We start from the raw sequence: 24,439 nt of genomic DNA, 5'->3' as shown, positions 1-24,439 counted from the left end.
GAATTTTCTATAGCCTGTCTAGACTCCAGACAATAGGCGAGACTGGCCCATAGTTGCAGACATTTCTATAGTCTGTAATATCACTTAGAAAAGTAAGCGCAATAATGCAAAAATGAAAATCAGCCTGACCTGCCAGTACGATAGTAGAAATATGAGTATAACACTTTACAATTTAGAAATGATAATAGCAACCTCGAAAGAAGTTTTAGCAGCCACATATCAGCCAAAGCAACTTTTGAAAAATCATATATACTCCCAAAATATGAGTCATATTCAAGTAATTCTGTCCACAGGCTATAAAATCACTTTATTGCACAAAATTCTGTATATATGTCATGTTGTATTTTCTTATTGCATAGAGATGGTGTGTGTGTATGTACATATGTATATGTGTGTGTATATACATTATATATACTATATACACATACACAATATTTGTGGTCAACATACAGACTTTTCAAAGGCCTTTTTAAAAATAAACCAGATTGATAAACTATTCTGCTTTCTAGCCCTCTTGGATAAAACAATGTTGCACATAATCTTAAGAGAGTTAAGGGACGTTATGTATAACATTATGTATAAGCAAGAGAGGCAGAAAAAAGAGTTTTTAAACTTCATCTATTTTCTGCTATTTCGTTTCTGAGTATGTCTCCACATCTATTTCTCTTCCACAATTATACTTGTTATAAACAAAGGAAAGAAAGAAGGAAAGAAATCTTGTTTGCTATCTTTTTATATAAATATAAAGAAGTCCTTTATAAAGAAATCCTTCTTTGCTTGCTTTTTAATTTTTTAGTAAATGAACCAATAAAGAATATTTGTTTTTGTTTTTCAGTTTTATTTTGATGAAGATTATGAAAAAGATGCACTGAATATAAAGAATACTCACTGAAGAAAATATTGCTGTAAAACTAATGGCAACATTTTCGATTCAGAGAGTATTCTCTTTCCCAAAGACTCCAAACTACGTCAATAGTCACCAGACCATTTGCATCTTCACCACCGGGGATGAATATTAACAGAGTCTTTGTTGCTGTTATGACTCAGCTTGTGGCATCAAGAGTAGTCAAGGGGGTGTCTAATGAAATAGATAACATGCAGTAAAACCAAGAGATTCTTCTAGTTGTTTTATTTAGAACTGTACATCCCAAAATAGAAAACTCTCACGTCTAACGTCACTCAGTCCCTGTCTCGGGCTGAATTAAAACAACAACAACAAAACACCATCCAGTTTGTTTCAACACAATCAACTCTACCATATAGCAGTTATAATATATCATCAAAAGTTCCACTGTAGACCAAACCAGCTAGGATTGCCAAATTTATAGAATGCTGATTGATGAAACCATAAAGAACCCTTCTCAGTGTGATCAGCTAAGCCCATCTACCAGGCACTCACAGAGCACTTCCTAGGTCTAGGATGTTAAGCATACAAATGTGGTATATTTTCCCCCTGGAATGCAAATGTTAGATTCATATTACGCCAAAATAGCATTACACAACACTCTTATTTTGCTTTGCTTGAAAGTTCAACATTTTCTTTGTCTTTAAGGAAGAATTGTTTAACCTCATCAGAAGTGAAAGTTTTTAACACTTTCTCATATAGTAAAAATATACATGTGCTTAAGTACAATTGATTGATAATGTAATATTAAATAAAGGTAGTATAAAAATTCAATAATAATAAATATTATTTATATATTTATTATATATATAATATATATATTATATATATTATATATATTTTAAAAATAAAAGATGTAGTTTTTTCCCTTTCTTATGTGCCATGATATTCGGAAATACTTTACACATCATGTAACAAGATATATCAGGAGTTATATATCCCATAAAATAACTTTGAATACCATGAAAATGGCATAAAATTCTGATTCACCTCAGCCTTTTTAATTGGCTATGCATTAATTAAAGAGTAATAGCATACATTTTAGTTGAGCATACCACCTAAAACTTGACTTTTCAAAGTAAACAACAAATTCCAAATTCAGTGTTAGCATGATGAATTTGGCAAACTTTTCATTCTCATGAAATTGATGGGAAGTTCCATGCTTCATCACAGGATAGCTGAGAATTTTTACAGCACTCTAAAAGGAGCCTGGATCAGTAACTAAAGTGTCCTGTGTGTGGAGACAGAAGACCAAATTAGGCCCTGAAGAAGTCTTGCCAAACTCCCACTGAAGTCAATGGAAATTTGCAAACGCCCTTCAGAGGGCTCTTGTGCCCACAAGGTCTTGTCAATAATTTCACTAAGTCTTTAAACCACACATGCAAGTCAAAAAATAAAACAAAAACCAAAAAATATGTACCTCTCCAACGTCGTAGATCCAAATACGGCCTTCTGAGTCCCCAACGGCAACTTCTTTTCCAGCTTGAGCCCAATGAACACGGTTCAGGGCGGACGCCCCCTCAATGGCCACACTTGCTGTTGGAACCTGCCAAAGGGGTTACGACAGAAACAAAGAATCTCTGAATATGAATTTAAATATACGAATTCACAATGATACGTTTAACCAGATGAGTCACCACTGCCTATACATCCCTGTGCAGGGGTAAAAAGGATTCATTGTTCTTAAATCATATGCTCCACTGAATTAAGGGGTAGAGAGGAGACACTTTAACAAAAAACGAAAAGAGGGAGACTCTTTTTCCACAGTCAATGGGCAGTGAGGGACATAAATATTTCTTTGGATTATGCAGGTGTACATCCAACGTACAAACACAGCAGCTAAATGTGATACTTCATGATCGGGTCATGATTTATGGATTGATGGAGAGATGTCAGGATTTACCAAGATTAAGAATACTACAAAAGGCAGGAAGGGGGCTGTATGGTGGAATAAAAGTCATATTAATATGTGTTTTCAGGAAAAAAAAATATGTATTGATCCCTCAAAACCTCATTGAGGAGGGGATGATCAAAAGAAAAAAAACGTATGCAGGAGAAAAACTTCAAAACCTCAGATTCTCCTCTTTTTTTTTTCTTTTCTTTCTTTTTCTGTTTTTCCTCTCCACTGAGTGGAAAGTGATCCATAACTTTGAAAATATCCCCAGAGCTATATCCTGATAGAATGTAGCCATCTACTTGTAGAAAATGCCTTACATCTCCTTTAATAAACACCTGAAATCTGAAAACGTTGATAATTACAATAATAATTATTATTAAAGTGAACTGGAGTTGCTGAAATGGAACCTACATTCTTTGTTACAAGAACCTTGGTAGTATTTGGAAAAAGAATTTTAGTGGGTCTATCCGTCTTCCATCATCAGTTGTGTAAACTCTTGTCTTTAAGGTTGGAAGTTTATAACTGATATAAACATCAGATCTCCAAGCCTTCCACAAGAATGTTGAATAGAAAATGACAACAGGCCATTAGAAAAAAAAGGTAAATATTAAAAGAAAAAGAAAAAAACATAGTGAAAAGAGGGCTACCAAGATCATCTCACGCCACTGTTTAAGACCTGTGTCTAATAAACATGTCATATTGGGATGGAAACATGACATGTACTGTGCCTTTGCACTCCCGCATTCGGTTATTCAGGGAATTGAAACCATATGTTTATATGAGATTATTGACCCACACCTATCTTTAAAATAGCAATAAAAACTCCATCACATGTAAGAATCTATGTTTAAACTTAATCTTGAAATCAATAAAAATTCTTTTACCGGCTTAAATCACTGTCAATTGTGAGCAAAAATGTAAAACAAAAGTCCCTAGCCCATTTATTTTTTAAAAAATACACAATTTCTACAATAAAGGTACCTTCTGTGCAGGCTGGATTCTGAATTTTTAACCAAACTTTTCAAAGGCCAAAACAACGTGAATTTGGATGGGCTATAATTCTGTCAATACACTTTACTATTAATGTGCTACTGAGAAAACAAATCTGAGATTCAGCTATGGAGTTTTCAGAGTTAATTTTTAACTCCATAATTTAGAGAGGACATACAGGATCATATTTTACCTAACTCTAGTCAATATCAGATTTTTTCTATGAACAATTTCAAAAATTGAATAAAAATGTTTAATCTTAATGTGAATGTAAAAAATGAATCACTGAAAAGAAACTGATTTTTTAATACATTTTAAATTATACCTAACACATTTTAAAGAATTTTATTTATTTGGAATTAAGTAATGTAGCAAACTGAAAGAATTAATATTTTAACCACTGAAAAATATCTTCCTTTCACAGATATTATAAATGGTAAAAAAAAAAAAAAAAAGACTGCCACGGCCTATAATATGTGCTAAAAAAATGAACAAATGCATGAAGAAAATGACAAAATATATTTTATTAGTTTGACTGGTAATGACCTTTCAAAAGTTGATGAATCTATAATGAAAATAATCCATATATTATTTCTGTCTCTCTTACTCTTGTACTTCAGTTTCACAAATATTTTCACATTTTTTTAAGGCTCAATCATTTTAATTGCAAAGACAGCATATATACAGCATAAATTACTACATTGTGCAGGGGTCAGTGATAACTGAGGTAGGTGAATATAATCTATCCTTGCACAGGAGCAGTTGGCATAGCTTGGTCTAAAAGCACAGTGATTTCAACAACAAAACACACCAGGAACTGAGAATTCAGGTTCTTTTTTTTTTTTTAAACAAATCTGATTCCTAATCTGACAAATATTTGAAAAATCTTGTTCAACTTGATAGAAGGCAAAAATGATTTGAGGGCTTTAAGAAGTGTTCAGTTCATTACTGGATTTGAATCAGACTCAATATATCTACTATTATTGTAAAAGCAGAATTATGTTTACCACAAAACTAAACGGTTTGCATGCCCAGTAATGAATTTTTAAATGTTTAGCTATAAAACTCTTAGGTGGTTGTCTCTCGATACCTAGAGAAAGAGAAGGGGAAAAATTACTTTTGCCAATGTTGAGAAATTAATTTCTTTTTACCTAAAAAGCAGATTAAAAAACAAAACAAAACAAAAACAGTTACATAGAAATTATGAAGGAGTTAGTAGAACGCTCACTCCACTGCATCGTAGTTGGGCATCACCTAAGCATCACTTATTACTAAATCTGATTTCTGATATAGGGAGGTCTCCTGAGTCAATCCCAAAAACGTGTGTTTTTTTGGTTGCTTTATGTGAATGAGTTTATTCTAGCAGATAGAAGCAATATGATTTTAATCAACAGTGATGAAAGACTTTAGGAAACCATTACAATGTAGAGTAATAACATCTTTCTATTAAAAGCAATAACGTTATAAACATTTCAACATCCAAAATGAGGGGCATTGCAAGTATTCATGCCTTTTGATTATTTTCAAAGATGCTTCATTACATAATTCTTATCCTTGTCACGTAGTTCTTGTAGCCAAAAGGAAAAACAGACTTAAATTAAAATATTTTAAAAAGATAACTATTTGGCAGTGGTTAGAGGTGTATATAATCTTGCAAGATACAATGACTCAATAATAACACCTGAAGGATATTTCCCTGCCCCCTCCCACAGAAAATACTAGAGGAGTCTGTGCCTCCTCATATCCTCCAGCTGTAGGCTTTCTAATTAAAAAGGCTGAGCTGTTTCCTGCTCAAAACACTTCAAAAGACCTTTCTCGTGCTCTCCTTTGACATACAGTTTGTAGCACTTGCTCCTCTTACCTGTCCATTCTTATTTATGAAGAGCTGTCCTGAATCAGAAACCAGGAAATGATGAAGAGACCATTTTATTTTATTAACTTGAAGGACACTTAATATTCTTGTTAAAAAAAAAACAACAACAAAAAACCTGAGTGGCTGAATTAGCACCTCAATGATTTTGAGAGTAGAAAAAAGGAAATATGCACATGGCATATTTTTTAAAACATAAATATATATAGCATGATTTTTAAAAAAGAATATTTCCTTATTGTCAATTGCTTTTTTAAAAAAAATTGACTTTTTCACTTGTGAAGTACTCTAAATGTGACAGTTAAAATCTCATTGTTTTTTTTAATACTGAATTTAACATACATATTCAGAGTTAGAAATTGTTGCAAAAGTCTGCCTGTGAGTTCATCATCTTAGACAAGGATTATTTACCTCATAAAAATCAAATGGAGGCTAGCTAGATCTTAACATAAACAGTCAAAAGAATCATCTTTTATGGATTTAAAATAGAAATCGTACAAATAGCAAACACTGACAAATAGCCCTTTTTAAAAGCCCAATCTCAAGTCCGCGTGCATAAAAGCTTACTTTTCCAAGTGTTTCCCAATAGAGTTATTTCAACACCGCTCTGAAATATGCCTGTGTCCTTTCCCGTAGGAAAAGGCGTGAACACGTATCGTTTTGCTTTTTGCAAAGGAGGGTCGTCAATTGTCCAGGATCTGCCACAGTTTAGGGATAAAGTGAGATTAAATGATTTTTGGCCAATGCATCTGCCAATTCCCCTCAGAGCCGTCAAGAATAGGGGGTCGGCAGCCCAGCTGCAATTGGAGGGTCTGTCCAAAAAAGGCCATTTTGGAGAGAGGGAGACGGAGAGAGGCCGACTGCGCCCCCCTCCCCGCCGTCCCGGCCCGGGCGCCTGCGCCGACGCTCACCTCGGTGTCATTGTTGAGGTTCCAGAGGTCCAAGCGCCCCATCCCGTCCACGCAGGCAAAGAGCGCGGGATGCACAGGGGACCACATGACATCGTACACATAGTCTGCATTGTCTTCAAAGGAGTAGAGCGGCTTGTTGTGCTGTAAAGCAGAGAGACGGTGAAGACTTTGTGGCGCTGCTGCTGCCTCGGGCTGTCTAGCGAGCCTAATTAAAAACTTTGCACATTCACAAAGTGTCATAAAACTTCCCGAGATGAAAGTCCTCGAGAAGGTGAACCGCAGCTTTAATGTTACTAGAACTGTCCAGTGGCATAAATAAATACGGGGGGAGGAGGGGCTCTTAAGAGGCTGGGGGCTGGGACCGGCGGGGGGAGGCGGTTTTAGACACGGTGGTACGAGACATTCCAGACAGGTGGACGGGACTACCCATTAGCTCGGAATGCTCGCCGGGCTACGCTTTGCGAGTCGCTCGGTGCCCCAACCCAGTCGTGGTCTGTCTGCCGGGATCAGACCCGCGGGGATGCTCTGGAAGCCCCGGCGGCCTCGGCGGCCTCAAACCCTTTGCATTGAAGACAACGCCTGCCACCTCGTGGTCTTTGTCTGTAGCTGCAACTCTGCTTACAGTCCAACTCTAGGTCAAATTTAAACTTGAATGGTTCCTTTGCCGTGGGGAATGGGGACACATATTTTAAAGGAATTTGTAGCTTTTCTGGGAGGTGAAAAATCTCGCGGTTTTAAGACCCTAGTTTCTCTACCTAGGATCAGTTCACTCAAGTCAGGTGGACTGGTGTGGCTCAATGTACTGCCCCTGAACCTTCAGAGAAGATGAACCACATCTACTAGATCCAAGTATTTCCAAGAGCCCTGAAATTGGTGTTTTTGGGGGAAATGCATTAGCACATCCCCACTGCATACAAATTCTTCCACTCTGGAAGGATACAATAAATTAAAATGGCACTCTTGATTTCCAGTGAACATTGTCACATCAAAATAGCAAGAAGTCAAAGGCAAGTTTGAAAGTACACCAGAAATAAAATGTAATTGGACTTCATGAATTATTCATTCCATCTGGCTTGTCTTATTCTAATTTCTGCATAATGGCTTTACTAATCCCTGATCAATTAATGTAAAATGAAATTTAAATGATAATGAAAGCCCTAGAGATAAAAGAAATTAAGTATTCTTATATCCTCTGACAGAAATCTAAACAATGGGAGTTTTTTCTCCCAATGTCTTCTTCATCCAGTCAGCTGTCTGTACTCTTCATGGGTTTGACTAAATGCCTGTACAGGCCAGAGTAATAAGATCAAAAAAAGATAACATACAATATGAACAATCAAATCCTTTCTGCATAGACTGTTCAAAGAATGTATCTGGAGGCAATCAGCTCCCAACATTAGAGCAGACTCCCAAAGTGTACTATTAGTGAAAGTCCAAGGCAAAAAAATGCATGTGCTGAAACCAAAGTGAGAAAAATCAGTGAGAGGACGAAAACCTAAACCTGATGAAAAAATTTGCTAAGGTAGTAACTATAAGTGATTTCTCTTTCCATGAATTATAATGCTCTGGCCTTGCTCAGAAGTAAACACAACTGCAATACTATTAAAGCAACACAGATTTTAGATGGGCCATTGTGTGTGTGGGGGTAGGTAGTGTGTGTGTGAGATGTGTCTTATTTTTAATTCAAAAAGTATCTAATGGGGGAGTAATTTGAAAAAGAATGTATGGCATTCAGATCTCAAAAAGAATTAAATGGCCATTAGCCTTATAGTTTTATATTTTAATACTCTATAACTCTTTTATGTCAAGATGCTTATTATATACCATGTTTGCAGTGTGATTTGGAGCTAAAATTATTTGCCTATTTGTTATTATGTAGCTTCTTTCTTCCTCTCACTCTTTGGAATTCAAACTACCTTCTCCAGAAAATCTGAATATCCAATGACACCTTAAAGTAGCATGATTCTATCACTTTTTCCTTATTGATATTAAAAATAAGGCAGCGTGGAGTAGCTGGTCCTTTACTGACCACTGGTGAATTTTAAATTCTGATTCTTAGTAGAAGATTATTCCCGCCACAAATTCTTGATTTAATATCTAGCTTTGTTAAAGAACATAACTAACACATTTTTCTTAAAGTCAAAGGGTGAAAAAGACACATGCTTAAAAAAGGCGATTCTTAGTATCTTCCCTCAACAACCCAGCTGATAGTAAAACTGAGTATATAGAGGTCTAGATATACATGTACATATACAGACACACAATAAACACCCAACACATCTACATTCCCTGCTTTGATCAATTAGAAGATCATCCAGATTTAAACAGTCATTTTCTAAGGAGCTGATATTAGTTGATACATCAGTTCTCTCAATAAATTATCCTGTTAATCTCTAGTGTTGTTTCTTTCTTCTTTTCATTTAGTAGCTGCTTCTCTGAGAAACCTACTCAAAAGTGTAGTATATCCTGGAGACTTCACCTTTTAAACATCTGGAAATAACTGCTATTGTTTGTGTCAACAAAACCCAATTTTCTCATGTTTGATAATATTGTATTGAAATGCTATTATTCTCTAGGTTTTCTTCAACTTCCTTATCACCCCCGACCTCCAAGACAGAACTTGCCATTATAAAATTCACTGTGCAAGTGATTCTAGGTTACAGCATGTGCATGTTTGAGGGAAGGGAGAAGGGCTTATATTTTCAAAGGCTTTTTTTTTTTTTAATAATTTTATTTTATTTACTTTTCCCCCAAAGCTCCAGTAGATAGTTGTATGTCATAGCTGCATATCCCTCCAGTTGCTGTATGTGGGACGTGGCCTCAGCATGGCCGGAGAAGTGGTGCGTCGGTGCGCGCCCGGGATCCGAACCCGGGCCGCCAGCAGCGGAGCGCGTGCACTTCACCATCAAGCCACGGGGCCGGCCCTCAAAGGCTTTGTTTTAACCTTGATAAATTCATAGGTTGGGAAAGTCTTGGTCAGGACTGAACCCATTATCAGGGTAGCAAGGGGACTGACATGTCTGAACCACTAGCTCCCAAGTTGAGCACAGCATATGCTATAGGCATAGGCTAATGACACTCTTACAATAATAAGCAGTGCTACTTTGAATATTAATTGTACTTTTTTCGATAAAGGAATTTTTCATTCTATTTTATTTGAGACACAAAGGGTAATCTGAAAATCTCATTAAAAATTGTCTCAAATGCTTAATATAAAACATTTTATAGTAAACACATATATCATGAAATAGTAATATTTTCATAAAATATATCAAAAGCATCAGGGCCTAAAGATTCTGTTTTTGAATTTTGAAACATAAATATTTGGATCCACAAAGTTTTATAACTTGCTATTGCATTATCATTGATTTCAGAATACTACAACTTTTGCAAAGGTGGAGAGTGTGGGGGAAAATTGACCAATGATTTTTGAGGAGGATCCTGTAATATCATTTGTACGTATTAAAGTTACAGAAGCTTGATGATTTTAAATATTTACTCTGCAAAATACTGAAGGCCATTTAGTAAACTAAATATCATTCCACAGCATGTTACTGTACACAGCGTTTTTCAAAACAATCAAATTTCACTAGACAAAACCCCCCTCACCTGTGTGTTTCCTTTTCTAATGCCATGTTTACCATCAGCGAACCGTTCAAGAAAAAAGAAAGGAAAACTGCATCGTTACGCAACCTGCTGCATGTGTGACACATGCCAATGGAATAAAGCCACGACACCCTGTGTTTCAGACAAGTTTCCAGGGCTTTGCCAAAAATGCTAGAATATCCAGACACAGAGCAGCCCGATTTTAATGCCCTGACTCTCAAACAGAGAGGAGAAGCAGGCTACCAGTCACCTCCCACACAGCCATGAAGGGCAGGGAAGGGTAAATTGTTGGGTGTTTGCTGTGTACCTGACTCTATACACACATTGTTGAATTTAATCTACATAAAATCTCTGTGAGGGAGACGGTATTTATAGAACACAAAATTACAGTTCAGGAAAATTAGTAACTTTCCCAAGGCCACGAAGGTTGTAAGTGGTGGAGTTGGATTTGATTCTCTGGTTTGATCCTCTATTTTGATCCTCTATTTGCTGGAACCATGGAGTCCTCTATAAAACACAGCAACGGTTTTTCAACCTTCATAGAAAAAACAATAGATCTGTTCTCTCTCCTTTTTGCTGTCACTTTCAACTGAACCAATATTTACTAAGCACACATTGTGCAACTTGTAGAAAGAGTTAAAAAAAATCACAGTCAGAATGTTTATTTTATTTCCTGAAGCAGTTAATAATAATCCTGAAGATGTTACCCATACAATTCCAGGCATCTTGAGCACCTTGTGACACTAACAGAAATCTTTTCCTCCTGGAAACTAGAAAATAGGATGGGAATGGCCCTTTAGCCAGCTGAGATTAACAGCAGGCCATGCATTAGAGAGTAGAATAAAATGACACTAGAAGGCAAAGATCTGGGTTCCAGTTCACTGAATGTCTATACAACTTCAGGTAAGGAACTAAAATTATATTATCTGAAAGTTGGGGAAAACACAAGGAACATGGAGCACAAAAGGCAATAGGAAAAAGTAGACAAACTACAGACCCTGGGAAATCTAACTTAGCATCCTTGGATCATGGATTTTTCATCTGAAGATAGAAGGCTGGAGAAACTGACCTCAAGGGTTCCCATTGGCTTTGTGACTCTATGACTCTGTTCTGTGGTGAGGGCTGAATGGAATAAAGTATGTGAAAGTTCTTTACAAAGAGTTATTCAAAGCTAAGTATTATATTTAAAGCTATCTTTCTTAATGTTCTGTGGAAGGCATATCACAGTGACGTTTTTTACTTTGTATTTCATCAAAATATACATATAAAAATGTACCAGGGTGGTTTTTAGTGAAAAATTTTGAAATTATGAAAGTAATAATAGATCTCCTATTTGATCAGAGGAGAAAGAAAAAAGAATATTAAATTTATACAAGAGAGGCAGGTAGTGAACTCTGTTCAAAAATGAAACTTTACAACATCCATCAACGTTTTACAATAAAGACTTGATCCCTAGATTTAAGCTTTGATTTTATAAGTATACTTTTGACAGTGAATAGAGCTGCATATTTTTCCAATCAGTTAACTATAAAATGATTTCATGAGAGATGAGTTTCTATTTCTGATGTTAGAAATGTACCAAAGTCACATCTAGAGAATATAATATTTGTTTTATTTTCTCTATATTACTTATTTTCCTCTTATCAGGCGCCTCTAGACATCCCAATAGGCTTTAGAATTTTGAAGGTTGGTGAATAGGAAGATTTGTGTTAAAATGCCTCCTAACACCTCCAAATACTGTGGTTCTTGAGGTTGCATTTGCCTCTAAATGATTAGCTTTCAAAGCAGACTTAGTAGAAATGTTTACCAAAACCATGAAAATTTCTTTTGGGTGGAGGGAAAGCAGGGCAGGGGGGTCATATGGAGGTAGGTGGGGGAAGGGGGCAGACAACTAATAGCAGAATTTCTATATTTTTATTCTGAAATAAAAGGAAAACGAAAGGAATCTTATCTTGAAAACTATATCCTGCTGGGAAAAAAAAATGATGACCAAAATACTAAACAATGAGTAATAAGAAAATGTCCTTCAAAAACTGTCATGTGGGTTCCTGTGAAGTAATTAAAATAAATAGCTAGTTCTTCCAGGAAACATTAAAATGTGAGACCACAATATCACTTTTAAAAAACCACCAAAGGACCCCAAAACTTCAAGCTCACACAAAAATGGATGCCTCTACCACAAAAAGAAAGGGCTTAAACAAACAAACAAACCCAAACTCAAAAACCACACCAAAAAACCAACTCTCTTGGCCCAAAAGAGGTGTTGGGAATTTGGTACTATCACTGGAAAACATGATTTGAAACTTACTTTGGGATCTTTCTAAAGCACAAAGTCTCCTGTATTGTATTTATCTTAATTTCTGCGGCTAATATTACAATACTCATGATACCTAAATGATATCTTTACCTGTTTCTATCATGGTTGGAAATTCAAAATTAGACGTAAATACTTGCGTGAGCTATTCTTAACAGAACATGTATAGTGGGTTTGTTTGCTGTTTGTGTGCATTAATCAAAAATACATAAGGACTTTAATTTGAATTAGTTAATTTAAAATAACTAGAAAGAAGGTCATAGAAATCCAGGAATTTAGCATTTGCTTCTCTATAAATGTAGAAGTTTTGCTAAATAAGTACTGAAGCCACATAAAAGGTGTTCTTTGTAGCGCTACCTTCCTCTACTGCTTATTTGTATGGAAGAATCCTCCTAATCCAGGAGGCGCCACCAATAAAGAGGATAATTATCCATATAAAAGAATGTATACATATTCACAGGTTTTGACTAGTATTTGAGTGTTTAAAGCCATGGAAAAAACTACTAGCTTTGCCTAATTCATAAAAGGAGTATTTCCCGCACTGGCATGATTTTTATGAATATCAGCTCCACCTAAAAGTTCTTCAAAACGGGTGTTTTAGTAACACAAATCCATCCAGAATCATTGTGAAAACACTAAGCAAACAAGGGTGCTCTTCTGAACTGCCATTTGCATTCATCTCAGCTGCTAAGGCTCTCTTGGTCTGTTCTGCCTTTTGGCTTATTTAAGTGGAGGCCGGCACAGAGGGTCTCTGTATTGCCCAAACCAGGGTCGGCCAAGGTGGCTCATGAGAGTTGGCTCTGGACTGATACTCTCTCTCTGAAAGACCACTTGGCTATAGAAGGTGGCAAGCAACTTCAAAAGAGCCCCTCTTTGGTTGCTGCTGCCCTGATTCTATTTCTACTATGGCTGAGTGGTTTCATGTCTGACATGATATTAGTTAGAGAAAGAAGCCTTCACTATACAGATAATGGTCAGGTTGATTAGAGACTGTATTAGGAGGCTAGAGAGAAGGGGTGGACATTAGTAATAAGGATTAGGGGGTGTAGAGGGATGATAATGGGCTGGACCTAGAAGCAGCTGGAAGTGTGGTTGTATCCATGCCTTGAAGACTTGAAAAGTTAGGATGAGCAAGTAGAGTGGTATTTGCAGGCTCAAGCAGTTTTGTTTATTTATTTATTATTTACTTAATGTCAAATTCTGCAACTGCATTTTACTTACTAGTGGGTAGGTAGAGTGGCAGAACACTTCCACTCTGGTCCTTAAACTGTCAACCTCCACTCTAGCCTCTGGCTTATAAACTGTCTCACCAATATAAATAAACTCATATATATACAGTCATGCACCACTTAACGACAGGATACATTCTGAGAAATGTGTCGTTAGACAATTTTGTTGTGGTTTGAACATCATAGAATGTACTTACACAAACCTAGATGGTATTGCCTACTACACACCTAGCCTATATGGTACTAATCTTATGGGGCCACTATTGTTTATGCAGTTTGTTGTTGACTGAAATGTCATTATGCAGTGTATGACTGTTTACATATATTTATAATTCTTAGAGAAAGATTTTAAAAATATCAAATTATAAACCTAGATCCATGAATTACACCTTGATTCATACTTATTTCTAAATTGCTAGGTAAGCAGTTGCCAGTTCCCAGAGCTAATCTGACATTAGTGGTCTCACTACATTTAGTAAATACAACATTTAGATAAATTTCATTTCTTTTCAAGATATGAATGCCCAGATTTCATATATATATATATGAAGGGCACATTTTCAAAAGGTCAAGGCAAGTTTTTTGTAGGTCAATATCTTTCATATGTTTCCTATTTTATAACAGATTTGCTTACCTTACTCTGTTTTGCCCAAGCTGAATTGAAATTAATTCTATTCAAAAAGCAAACACAAGCTAAATGTGAGGGGAGGTGATTCAGGACATTGGAAATGGCCCTTGGAAAATAACCTAGCATTAATTATGAGCCCTGGACAATTTGCAAGTTTAAGAGGTCACATGAGGCTGGCCAAGATAGATCCCCATTGGTTTGGTCCAAAAAGCAGCTACTTTGGGGGATAAAGATGAGTTTTAATTTATCTTCCATCAGACATAAATGCAGGTTAGATCAGGAGGTGGGGGTGGAGGTATCTTTGAATCTCATAATTATGTAGATAGTTGTGTCTGTTATTTGTTATTCTCATTCTCTCCTCAAACATTATTGCTTAGAAGGAGAAGGTTGAAGAAGGCAACTCGTGTAGCCTATCATTGAAATGAAAAGGCAAACATTTCCGTTCTGGTTAAAAGAGCAGAAGAAGGGATTCACCAAGCCCTTACTTCTTGCACAACGGTAAAGCCCAGTCAGCTGGGTGAATTTTAAGTCTCAAAAGTGTCTGTACTTATATGGATTATTCATACATGCCTGTATAAATATTTGACAGCTATAGGTATGTGTTGGTGGGCAAATGTTTGGGGGGTTTGGGGTTGGGTTGGGGGTGAGAGAACAGGAAGTATGAATACAGGCTAAGTCTGGCTATGACTTGATTACATTCTTGTGGTTTTTTTCAAAGTTAGTGTTCTCCCTGGGTGAGCTTAAAAAAGGAACCCCCACTCCCCACAAAAAAAGGAAAGTAAGAAAAGAATTTGATGACTGACACAGGTAGTTTTATTGAAAGCCAATTTTAATAAGTTTGCTACCTTATTTTACAAAGGGATGGGAAGGGGGAGTGAAAATGAGAAGGGAAGAAAAAAATAAGTCAGACACCACCTGAATGTCGTGTTTATCAGAAAGGCAGCCAGCAAGGCTTTGGGGTTGTGAAAAAAATGCACTCTGTCATCCGGTAAGCGTTACTGGCAGTAAACTATTGATTTCGTTAATCTTCTTGCCTGTGTTAAGTGTTACGCTTAGATACTGTAAGAGCTAAAACTTTAATTTTTGATTTTTGTTGTGTACTTCTTCTTCTGATATTTTAAACATTTAACAAAATGCTAACAGAAATAGATATGCTCAAGGCCCTTTGTTAGCATTGTGTAATTTTTAGGAGATGTTTCCATCTCAGTTTAAAATAATTTAACCTACTTTAACAGAGTGGGTTATTTCACTTAGGATATCCAAAAGTATTAATCTATCAATAATGATTTATTAAGGACCTACCATATGCTTTCTACTTTGGGGCAATCAATAGAAATACAGGATCTGACTCTGTTCTCAAGGACTCACAATCCAGGTAGGAAAATGAATTATGAAATAATAAGAGAAGAATATTGTTTATTTGGGAGTCTATTTTCTCATTTTGTTCCAAAAGGATTTATGGTGTCTTACAAGTTAAATATACTACAAAATTAAGAATAATCACCAACAGAGGCAGGTAGAATAGATAGTTACTACTAGGATCCTAAGATAAGCTGATTATTACAATCTAGTACTGAAACAGCTCTAAATTTCCCCATAACTAAGACAAATGGGAAAACACATCATATCACAAGGAGGTACATAAATTTCACCGTCTGAAGAGAGGAAGAATTAAGTTCCTCCACAAAGACACATTCTCAGGAAAAATTAAAAGAGGAATTTACCATGTCTGTGAATCTCTGGAAAAGAGACTGGCTTCTGTCTTGTTTATACCAAAGAAAGAGAACAAGGATGTAGCCAGGTGCTAAATTCTGCGGTACAGATGTTAGGTGCCAGAGGAATTCAGAGATTGGGGGGTGCAGCAGTGTGTTGGTGGTTACCATGGTCTGATGTGGTCAAGGAAGGTATTATCTAGGACAGGTGTGGGACCCGCCTTGAAAGACACACAGACTTTGATAGATGGTAAGGGAGCCAGTCAAGGAGGGGAAAGCAAAACAGGCAAAGACCTGGCCATGTAAATCAGCATGGAATTCCCAGATGGATATAAAGGTAAGAAGTGGGGACAGCCCAGTGGACTCTGAGGATTTGTCCTCAGGAATAATAGGAAATAATTTTGGTTTGGGTAAAGTGGAGGATGAAGGACATGTTATGAATGGTCTTGAGAATAGACTTAAGACTTTTTGATGCAATAAGCTACTAACTTATTAAACATGTATTGATAAATGTGCATTGTGCTATGCACTAAACAGATTCAAAGACGTCTAATTTTCACGTGAGTGTTTTCAGCTTTTCTAGTGTGGGCGACTGAATGATGGATATCACTAATCGAGTAGAAATGTAAGAAGCAGCAGCAGAGCAGGGGAGGAAGATCTGGTTTGTATTTTAAACATGGTACATTTGAGTCTCTGGAGACAACACTCAGATTAAGCTGGCAGTGGAAATGTAGATCTGGAATTGAAAAAGAGAGATGCTTGAAGTCCATGTCAAGGAATCATTCATAAGAGTTGCTGAGGGAGAGGAGAGAGTGAGGTGGAAGGAGAAAATGAAGGCCTATGAAAAAAAACTGGGCCAAGAGAGTAAAGGAGAAAGAACCAGTGGAGAGGTCCAAGGCAAACCAAGAGAACATAACCTGAGCTGGAGAGAGCTGCAAGACTGAGTGGTAGACAGCATGATATAAGATGAGTACTAAAAAGTAGCTATTGCATTTAGCAGTTAGAGGTTCACCGATGGCCTTGGAGAAACAAATGACAAAAGACTACCAGGGTTGGTTGAGGAGTGGTTGGGAAATGTGGCAGTGGTCAGTGTGGATGTATGTTGGCTCTTCCAGTGGTTTGGCAAGCTAATCCAAATTTTAGGACGTGCCTGTGATGCTTTAAGCCAACCCATCCAATCAATCACGAGCCACCAACCTCTCGGAGGATCCTAATGTCACTGGTGTTTGTGTCCAGGGCTACCTTCTTTTTTTCTCAAGACCACCCACTCACCATGTAACATCTTTCATGTTTTGGACCATTTCTTATGTGGATTTATATCTCAAACACTTGGCATCAAGCCTGGCAAATAGGAGGCAGACAAGATGCACTGAAAGTGGATGATGAAGCAGGTAGCATCTACGTCCAGTCCCATTTCTGCCTGACACCTGTGAGCAGAGCCTTGAACTTTCCTCTGATTCTCTGGGCTTGTGATTCTTTCTTAGTCTCCCCAGGGCTGAACCTCTGCTTTTTGATTCAGCATCCTCCTTGCACTATCTGTTGTTCTTCTAAGCATACTACTTTGGTTCACTCTGCTACCTTAAATCTAATCTCTGATGAAAGTCATGGCTGCTGCCCAGTCATGGCAAAGATTTCAGCATGTTTGCATGCCATGGGCAAGGAACCAGGAGCAGGGGACTGTTCTTGAAGAGGAAAGTGATATGAAAGACAATAGTAAAAAAATAGGCTACTAGTGACTCGGACATTAGAAAACCTAGCTAGGAATTTCCTGAGTACTATAGGAACAAGGTATTGGGAATTACTGCCTAATGAATTTTATCTCATTAAAAACAAATAAAACTTATCCTTGGACTTAAAACATCAGTATGTACCTGAGATTCTTTTTAACATATAAATTTCAATTCGTGTGTGTGTGTGTGTGTGTGTGAGAGAGAGACACAGAGAGAGACAGAGACAGAGAGACAGACAGCAAAAGATACACACACAGAGAGAGAGAGAGAGAGAGAGAGAGAGGAAAGGAGAGAGAGAGATTAACATACTTTTCCATGGAATATTCTTATATGTTTATTTGTCTGGAGAAAAGTGATGCCTGGAAATAGGAGAATGGTGCATTGACTATAAGGAAGCCTGAATCCAAACCAGCACCACCCAGCAACTAGACATCCGGCACGTTAGTAAATGTATTCTGAACATGGTGATAACGATGAAATACGTCTTTGGATTCAGCATCAACAAAGTCACTTCTCACATTAGCCATGTTGCTTCAACTGTTCCTGCTACTTTCCCTCAACATCCACGGACCCCTCAGGGTTCCACTGCCCCTGGGTGTCAGCCTTGGAGGGATTGTAGCTCTTTAGGCACCAGGAGTGGGGTGCGTGTATGAAAGAACCTCATGGGAAGCTCATTATTCTTAGCTTTTTTTGTCCATAACCAAGGGTCAACTGTGATAATGAGATAGCCTGCGCTCTCGTTTCGGGCTGAATTGCGTCATCCTCAAAATTTATATGTTGAAGTCCTAACCCCCAGTACCTCAGACTGTGCCTGTATTTGCAGATAAAGGTCCTTAAAGAGGTAATTAAGTTAAAATGAGGTCATGTGGGTGGGCCCTAATCCAATATGACTGGTGTCCTTATAAGAAAAGGAGACTAGGACACAGACATGTATAGAGAGAAGACCATGTGAAGACACAGAGAAAAGATGGCCATCTGCAAGGTAAGGAGGGAGGCCTCAGAAGAAATCAATCCCGACAATACCTTGTTCTTGGACTTTTAGCCTCCAGAATGGTGAGGAAGTAGGTTTTTGTTGTTTAAGCCACCTAGTCTGTGGTACTTTGTTATGGCGGCCCTAGCAAACTAATACAGCTCTCAAATGAAAAGAAAAGGAAGTCTCTCTTCTTTCTTGGCCTCTAATGCACACCCACATGGGCACATTTACCCTATGATTCTGCATTTATGGAATTGCCCCCAAGAGTGTAAGACAGAATGCTCTTTCTGAGCTGCTCCTTCTCTTTTTCTCTCCTTCCTGCCATCAATGATGGCAGCTCTACCCTGTGTTTATTGTGCCTCCCACTGAAAGGGCCGTGTAATGAATATAAAAATATGCCCCTTTCTGGAGACAGCAGAGTCTCTTTTTAATTTTTAACTTAGCTTTAAATCATACCTATAGTTCTGCAATGTTGTTGAGACAACTGGGGCAAGTGAGGACGGAGAGTGGAAAGCTATTGGAATTCAGTGCTGTCTCAATACAAAGGGTCCAACCATTCCAGCGACCCAACGAAACTGGAACCAGAAGTTACAATTCTGTTCAGTTCAGTCACTCTTGCCTGAAGACAGTTATTTTTCCCTGAGCCAGAAGTCTTCCGTGCTTGAGATTAGAGTTTATTGGGTTGAATTTTGTCACCCTCTGCAGGCTCAGTCTTGACTTCTCTTTATTTAGAAAAGATAGAGGGTGAGACGGGGGATGGGGTGAGAGGGCAGGAAAAGGCAAAGCCAGCAGGCAGATGGGGTGAGAGGGCAGGAAAAGGCAAAGCCAGCAGGCAGATGGAGCAAGTCCTGAAGCTGAACCCTCTCAGCCAGGGGCTGGGGTTAACCTTTAAACTCAAGAGCAGGCAGGCCCCTGCTGAGCTCTCCTTATCAGCCTCCTTAAAGGCTAATTACTGCTGAATGGGTTCCTGAGATTGGAAAAATTTCAAAGAATTTTTGAATACATCTCTACAGTTCTCTTCTCTTAACAATAGGATCTATCAAACAGCAAGGGGAAGGCTCTGTTTAAAAGCACCGACAGGAGATCAGAAGAATGTATTTTATTGCCAAAGTGACTAATTTATTTTTACATGGTATTAACGATGCTACAATAACCAATATCCATAGCCTGGTTTTGACAGTTTATCGCAAGGGTTCCCATTGTTTAAAAAAGAAGAAGAAGAAGAAAGAAAGAAAGTACTAAAGAAAGAGAGTATTTTATTTTGCTACATTTCCCTTTGTTAACAAAACTCCCCATAAGCAAAACCAGAGGTCATTAGCAAACAACCCAAACATGTCTGTCTCCAAAAGAATACAGCTCCCTTCATCATTTAAAATACAGCTCTGCTGAAAACCCAAATCATGACAAATCCTTAACATGAAAAATTCAGTGCAGACTTGAAACCACCTGACTTTACTTTGGGTTTGTGCTCCTTAAAATTACCTAGAAAATACCATAATCTTCTCTTCGTGCGGCTGGATGGGGGCCAGGGCCCTGGCTCCAGAGGCAAAGGGCAAAACTAAAAATCATGTCTGAACAGACAGCTCCACCCTCTCTCCCAAGTCCACTTGGCCCCATGACAAAAAGCGAGGTCTAAAGCACATTCATCCAGGGCCTGGGTTTCTGGCCAAAACTCAAGACTCTTATAGGACAAACAAAAACGAAATCCAAAATGTTATCTCCTTCGCCTTAAGAAGTCAAATGGGCTTAAATGACTGTACTGCATACGGTGAGAAGTTTACATTCGCAACGTACTAGGGAACCAATAGAACTGTAGTAAAATGTAGCTTTTTGTTTAGGAGAAAGATCCTTAGCTGAGAGGTTAAATTCCAAAGTGATTTTTGATAATCATTGTGTGTGTGTGTGTGTGTGTGTGTGCTCGCACTCGTGTGCAAGAAAGAGAGAGAGGGAGAAGAGATATTTCCATAGTGAACCAAGTGCTTTGAGAGGGAAAGGCTAACTCCAGGGAAGATGGGAGGTACAGGGACTCCATTGTGGGGCCTGCCTGCCTGCCTGGCACGGGTGCCCCCTGACTGTGGGTAAGCCTCTCAATGCCCTTCACTCTCCTTCAGTTCTTAAGGACTCACTCTCCCCAGTGCCCACCCACTCCGACACCCCCACTCTCTCTCACGCTTTGGATGGGTGAGAGCCAGGAGAGACTGTCAAGTGATTTTTACCTCCTGCCGAGCTAGTGACAGGCTCAGTACACATAGCTACATTGAGAAAGTACCTCCACGCCACAGATCCCACGGCCAGGGCTCTAACAAGACAGTCTGGGCTATGAATACCACCATCTGATCCCACTGGGGCAGATCAGTGCTGAAATGGCAGGACCAGGCGTTCCACATGTGTTTTCCCCTCATCCACTAATCAAAACCCTCTGCTCCAGCCAGTCGGCTGCATTCACAATCCCGGCTGCACACGCAATCCCTTCTGGCTGTCAAGCCTTTGTTCGTGCTGCTTTCTACCCTTGGAGAAAGTACTACTCTCTCCTTCTTGCAAACTGTCCAACCCTGTGATCCCGATCAAGGCCTGACTAACTCCTTAATCCCCTCTCCAACACCTACACTGGCACAGAGATGTCTCTTCTCCCCAGGCCTCAGCCATTGTTTTCCGAATTTTTTTTTTAGGTCCTCCGTCTGGGGCTGCCTTGGAATCTGTCTTATGCGGTTATATTTAAATATACTCTGACTTCATTCCTCAAGTTTTGTTTAGTTTTCCATGTAGAGCAAGGTTGTGTGTAGTTTTAAAATTTTTTTTATTTTGGTAAACTTTATTTTTGAGAGCAGTTTTAGGTTCACAGCAGAATTGAATGGAAGGAATGGAGAGTTCCCAAATACTCCCTGCCCCACACATGCACAGCCTCCCCCTTTATCAACATTTCCCACAGAGTGGTACATCTGTTACAGTCGATGAAGCTACACTGACACATCATCAGTATCACACCAAGTCCATAGTTTACATTAGGGTTCACTCCTGGTGTTGGGACCCATTCTATGGGTTGGGATAAATGTATAATGACATGAATCCACCATTGTAGTAGATACAATGTCGTTTCACTGCCCTAAAAATCCTCTGTTTGAGCAAGGTTTTTCAAACAATCCTGGAGGGCTGTGGGTTTAATTCTTTGGGAGAGGGGGACTTCAGGAGTTCTCTAGGAGAAATATTATTTTTATATTTTCCTTTAGGTGAGAGTCAAAAAAATTATGTAAACATGCTCAGCATCATCTCGATGCAGCTGCCTTAGAACTGTGTCTGTTGAAGTCCAGGCCTACAGGAGTGTTTTTGCTACAGTTATGGCAGACTAGGGGAAAAAAACACCTCATGAGGAACCATGAATAGGAAATGACCCATTTGTGAGGGTTATTCTTGGAGTTGTCACCCAGCACAGGGTCACCACTGAAGTCGGCCTGGTAGTCACACTGTGAACACCACTGTAGTTTCAGTGAAACCTTACTTGTCCCATTAAGTTAATGTGGTTCATTTAAATGGTATTTGGGGGGATAAATTTAATTTGTAATTTTTAGGGAGCTGTAAAATTATTTAAGAGTCATAAGCTATAGCTCATATATATTTTAAAACCCTCGGTGGCTTCTCATTTCCCTTTAGAACATAATCCAAGCTCCTTCTTCAGCCAACAAGGCCATGCATCCCCTGACCTCTGATGACCTTTTCAGCGTCATCTCCTACTATCCTATTTTTGCTGCAAACATGAAGGCCTTTGTCCTGGTTCCTCACACAAGCCAAGTCAAGCTCACTCCTGCTTCACAGACTTTTACACTTGTTCCCTCAACCTGCAACACCTCCCGCCCCTCACCTTCACAGAGCTGACTCCTTTTCATTACGTGTCCACTCAGGTGTCCTGTCCTTAGAGAGGATTGCCCTAGTCACCCATTTAAAATACTCTCCCCAATGTCCAGTCACTCTCTACCCCTAACCCAGCTTCATTTGTTTTCTAACACTTACCATTATCTGAAATGTTTTACGTACAGTTGATCCTCATTATTCGTGGATTCCATATTTTTGCATTCGTCTACTCTCTAAAATTTATTTGTAACCCCAAATCAGTGTTTTGAAGTCATTCACAGACAAGTGCAGAGGGGAGAAAAATTGGAGTCACCTGACACGCACATTCCCAGCAGAGGTCCAACAAGATGATGCTCTGCCTTCTTGTTTCAGCTCTCATACTAAAAACAAATATCCTTTTTGTGGTCTATTTGGTGCCATGTTTTTTGCATTTTTGTGGGGTTTTTTGTTGATGATTCCACTGTTTAAAATGGCCCCCCAGGCATAGCATTTAAGTGCTGTCTAGTGTTCCTAAGCGCAAGAAGGCTGTGATGTGCCTGACTGAGAAAATATGTGTTAGATAAGCTTCCTTCAGGCATGAGCTATTGGCTGGAATTCAGTGTTAATGAATCAACAATACATATTAAATATACATTAAACAAGGTGTCTTTAAACAGAAATACACATAAAACAATCATGTGTTGATTGGTTGATGAAAATGTGATGACCAGAAGCTCTCAGGAACCTAATCCTGCATTTCCCCTAGAAGCAATGATTAAATATTTGCCAATTCATTGTGGCAACTTTATAGAACACAACTGCCGTGAATAACAGGAATCAATTATACAATCATGTGTTGCTTAGTGAAGAAGACACATTCTGAGAAATGCATCATGTGAACAGCATAGAGTATACTTACACAAACCTAGATAGTATAGCCTACTACACACCTAGGCTATGTGGTACTAATCTTATGGGACCACAGCCGTATATGTGATATGTTGTTGACGGAAACATTATGTGGCATATGACTGTATTTGTTTCTTTTGGTTTCCACATTGTTTCTTCCCATCCAGAATGAATATGCCTATGAAGTCAGGGACTTTGTCTACCTTTGTTACTATTTTATTCCCAGTGCCTGAACCATAGTAAGCCCTCTCTAGTTATGTATTAAGTGAATAAGTACGACTATTTTATTCCCAGTGCCTGAACCATAGTAAGCCCTCTCTAGTTATGTATTAAGTGAATAAGTACGACGAGTGTGTACCTTGTTCTCTGTCTATATGTATTTAAATTATATAACTAAAATAATTTAAGGCAATGCTGGAGGTTGACAAGAACTTTTTTCCTTTAAAGAAGTTCTAGTCTTTACTCAAGTTTGAATAAAAAAATGTATTACTACGCACCCATTGGTAGCAGGGACCATGTCTCATTTCTATTCTTGCCCAAGTCCTTGGCATGAGGTTAAAAATACACAAAGTTCTTCTTGAATGTTGGTTTAATGAATGAATAATTGATCAAGTGTGTATTCCTTTGACTAGAAAGATAGAGAAGGCAATACTTGCCTTTACTTAGTAGCAGAATCTTAATTAAATTTGCACTGTTATCAAGAGAATGAGAAGACAAGCCACAGACTGCAAGAAAATATTTGCAAAAGACACATTTGATAAAGGACTATTATTTAAAATATACAAAGAAATTTTAAAACTCAAAAATAAGAGAACAAACAACTTGATTAAAAAAAGGGCCAAAGACTTCAACAGACACCTCACCAAAGAAGATACACAGATGGCAAATAAGCATATGAAAAGGTACTCCACATCATACGTCATTAGGGAAATACGAATTAA

At 38.2% G+C, this 24,439-nt stretch overlaps 1 protein-coding gene across 1 annotated transcript in view; it reads right to left on the bottom strand.

Moving 5' to 3' along the window:
• The window catches only part of DYNC1I1 (dynein cytoplasmic 1 intermediate chain 1), a 262,800-nt gene that overhangs the window by 15,141 nt on the left and 223,220 nt on the right, over positions 1-24,439 (bottom strand). Inside the window, exons 13-14 of the mRNA XM_058525886.1 lie at positions 6,573-6,713; positions 2,325-2,450 (exon numbers count right to left, since the gene is read on the bottom strand). Coding sequence (XP_058381869.1) covers positions 2,325-2,450; positions 6,573-6,713 — 267 coding nt within the window. The remainder of the gene's footprint in view (positions 1-2,324; positions 2,451-6,572; positions 6,714-24,439) is intronic.

Source organism: Diceros bicornis, chromosome 3 (genome assembly GCF_020826845.1).
Source record: "Diceros bicornis minor isolate mBicDic1 chromosome 3, mDicBic1.mat.cur, whole genome shotgun sequence".
NCBI lineage: Eukaryota > Metazoa > Chordata > Mammalia > Perissodactyla > Rhinocerotidae > Diceros > Diceros bicornis.
The sequence above is the reverse complement of the archived record's forward strand: the minus strand, read 5'-3'. Positions and strand labels throughout refer to the sequence as shown.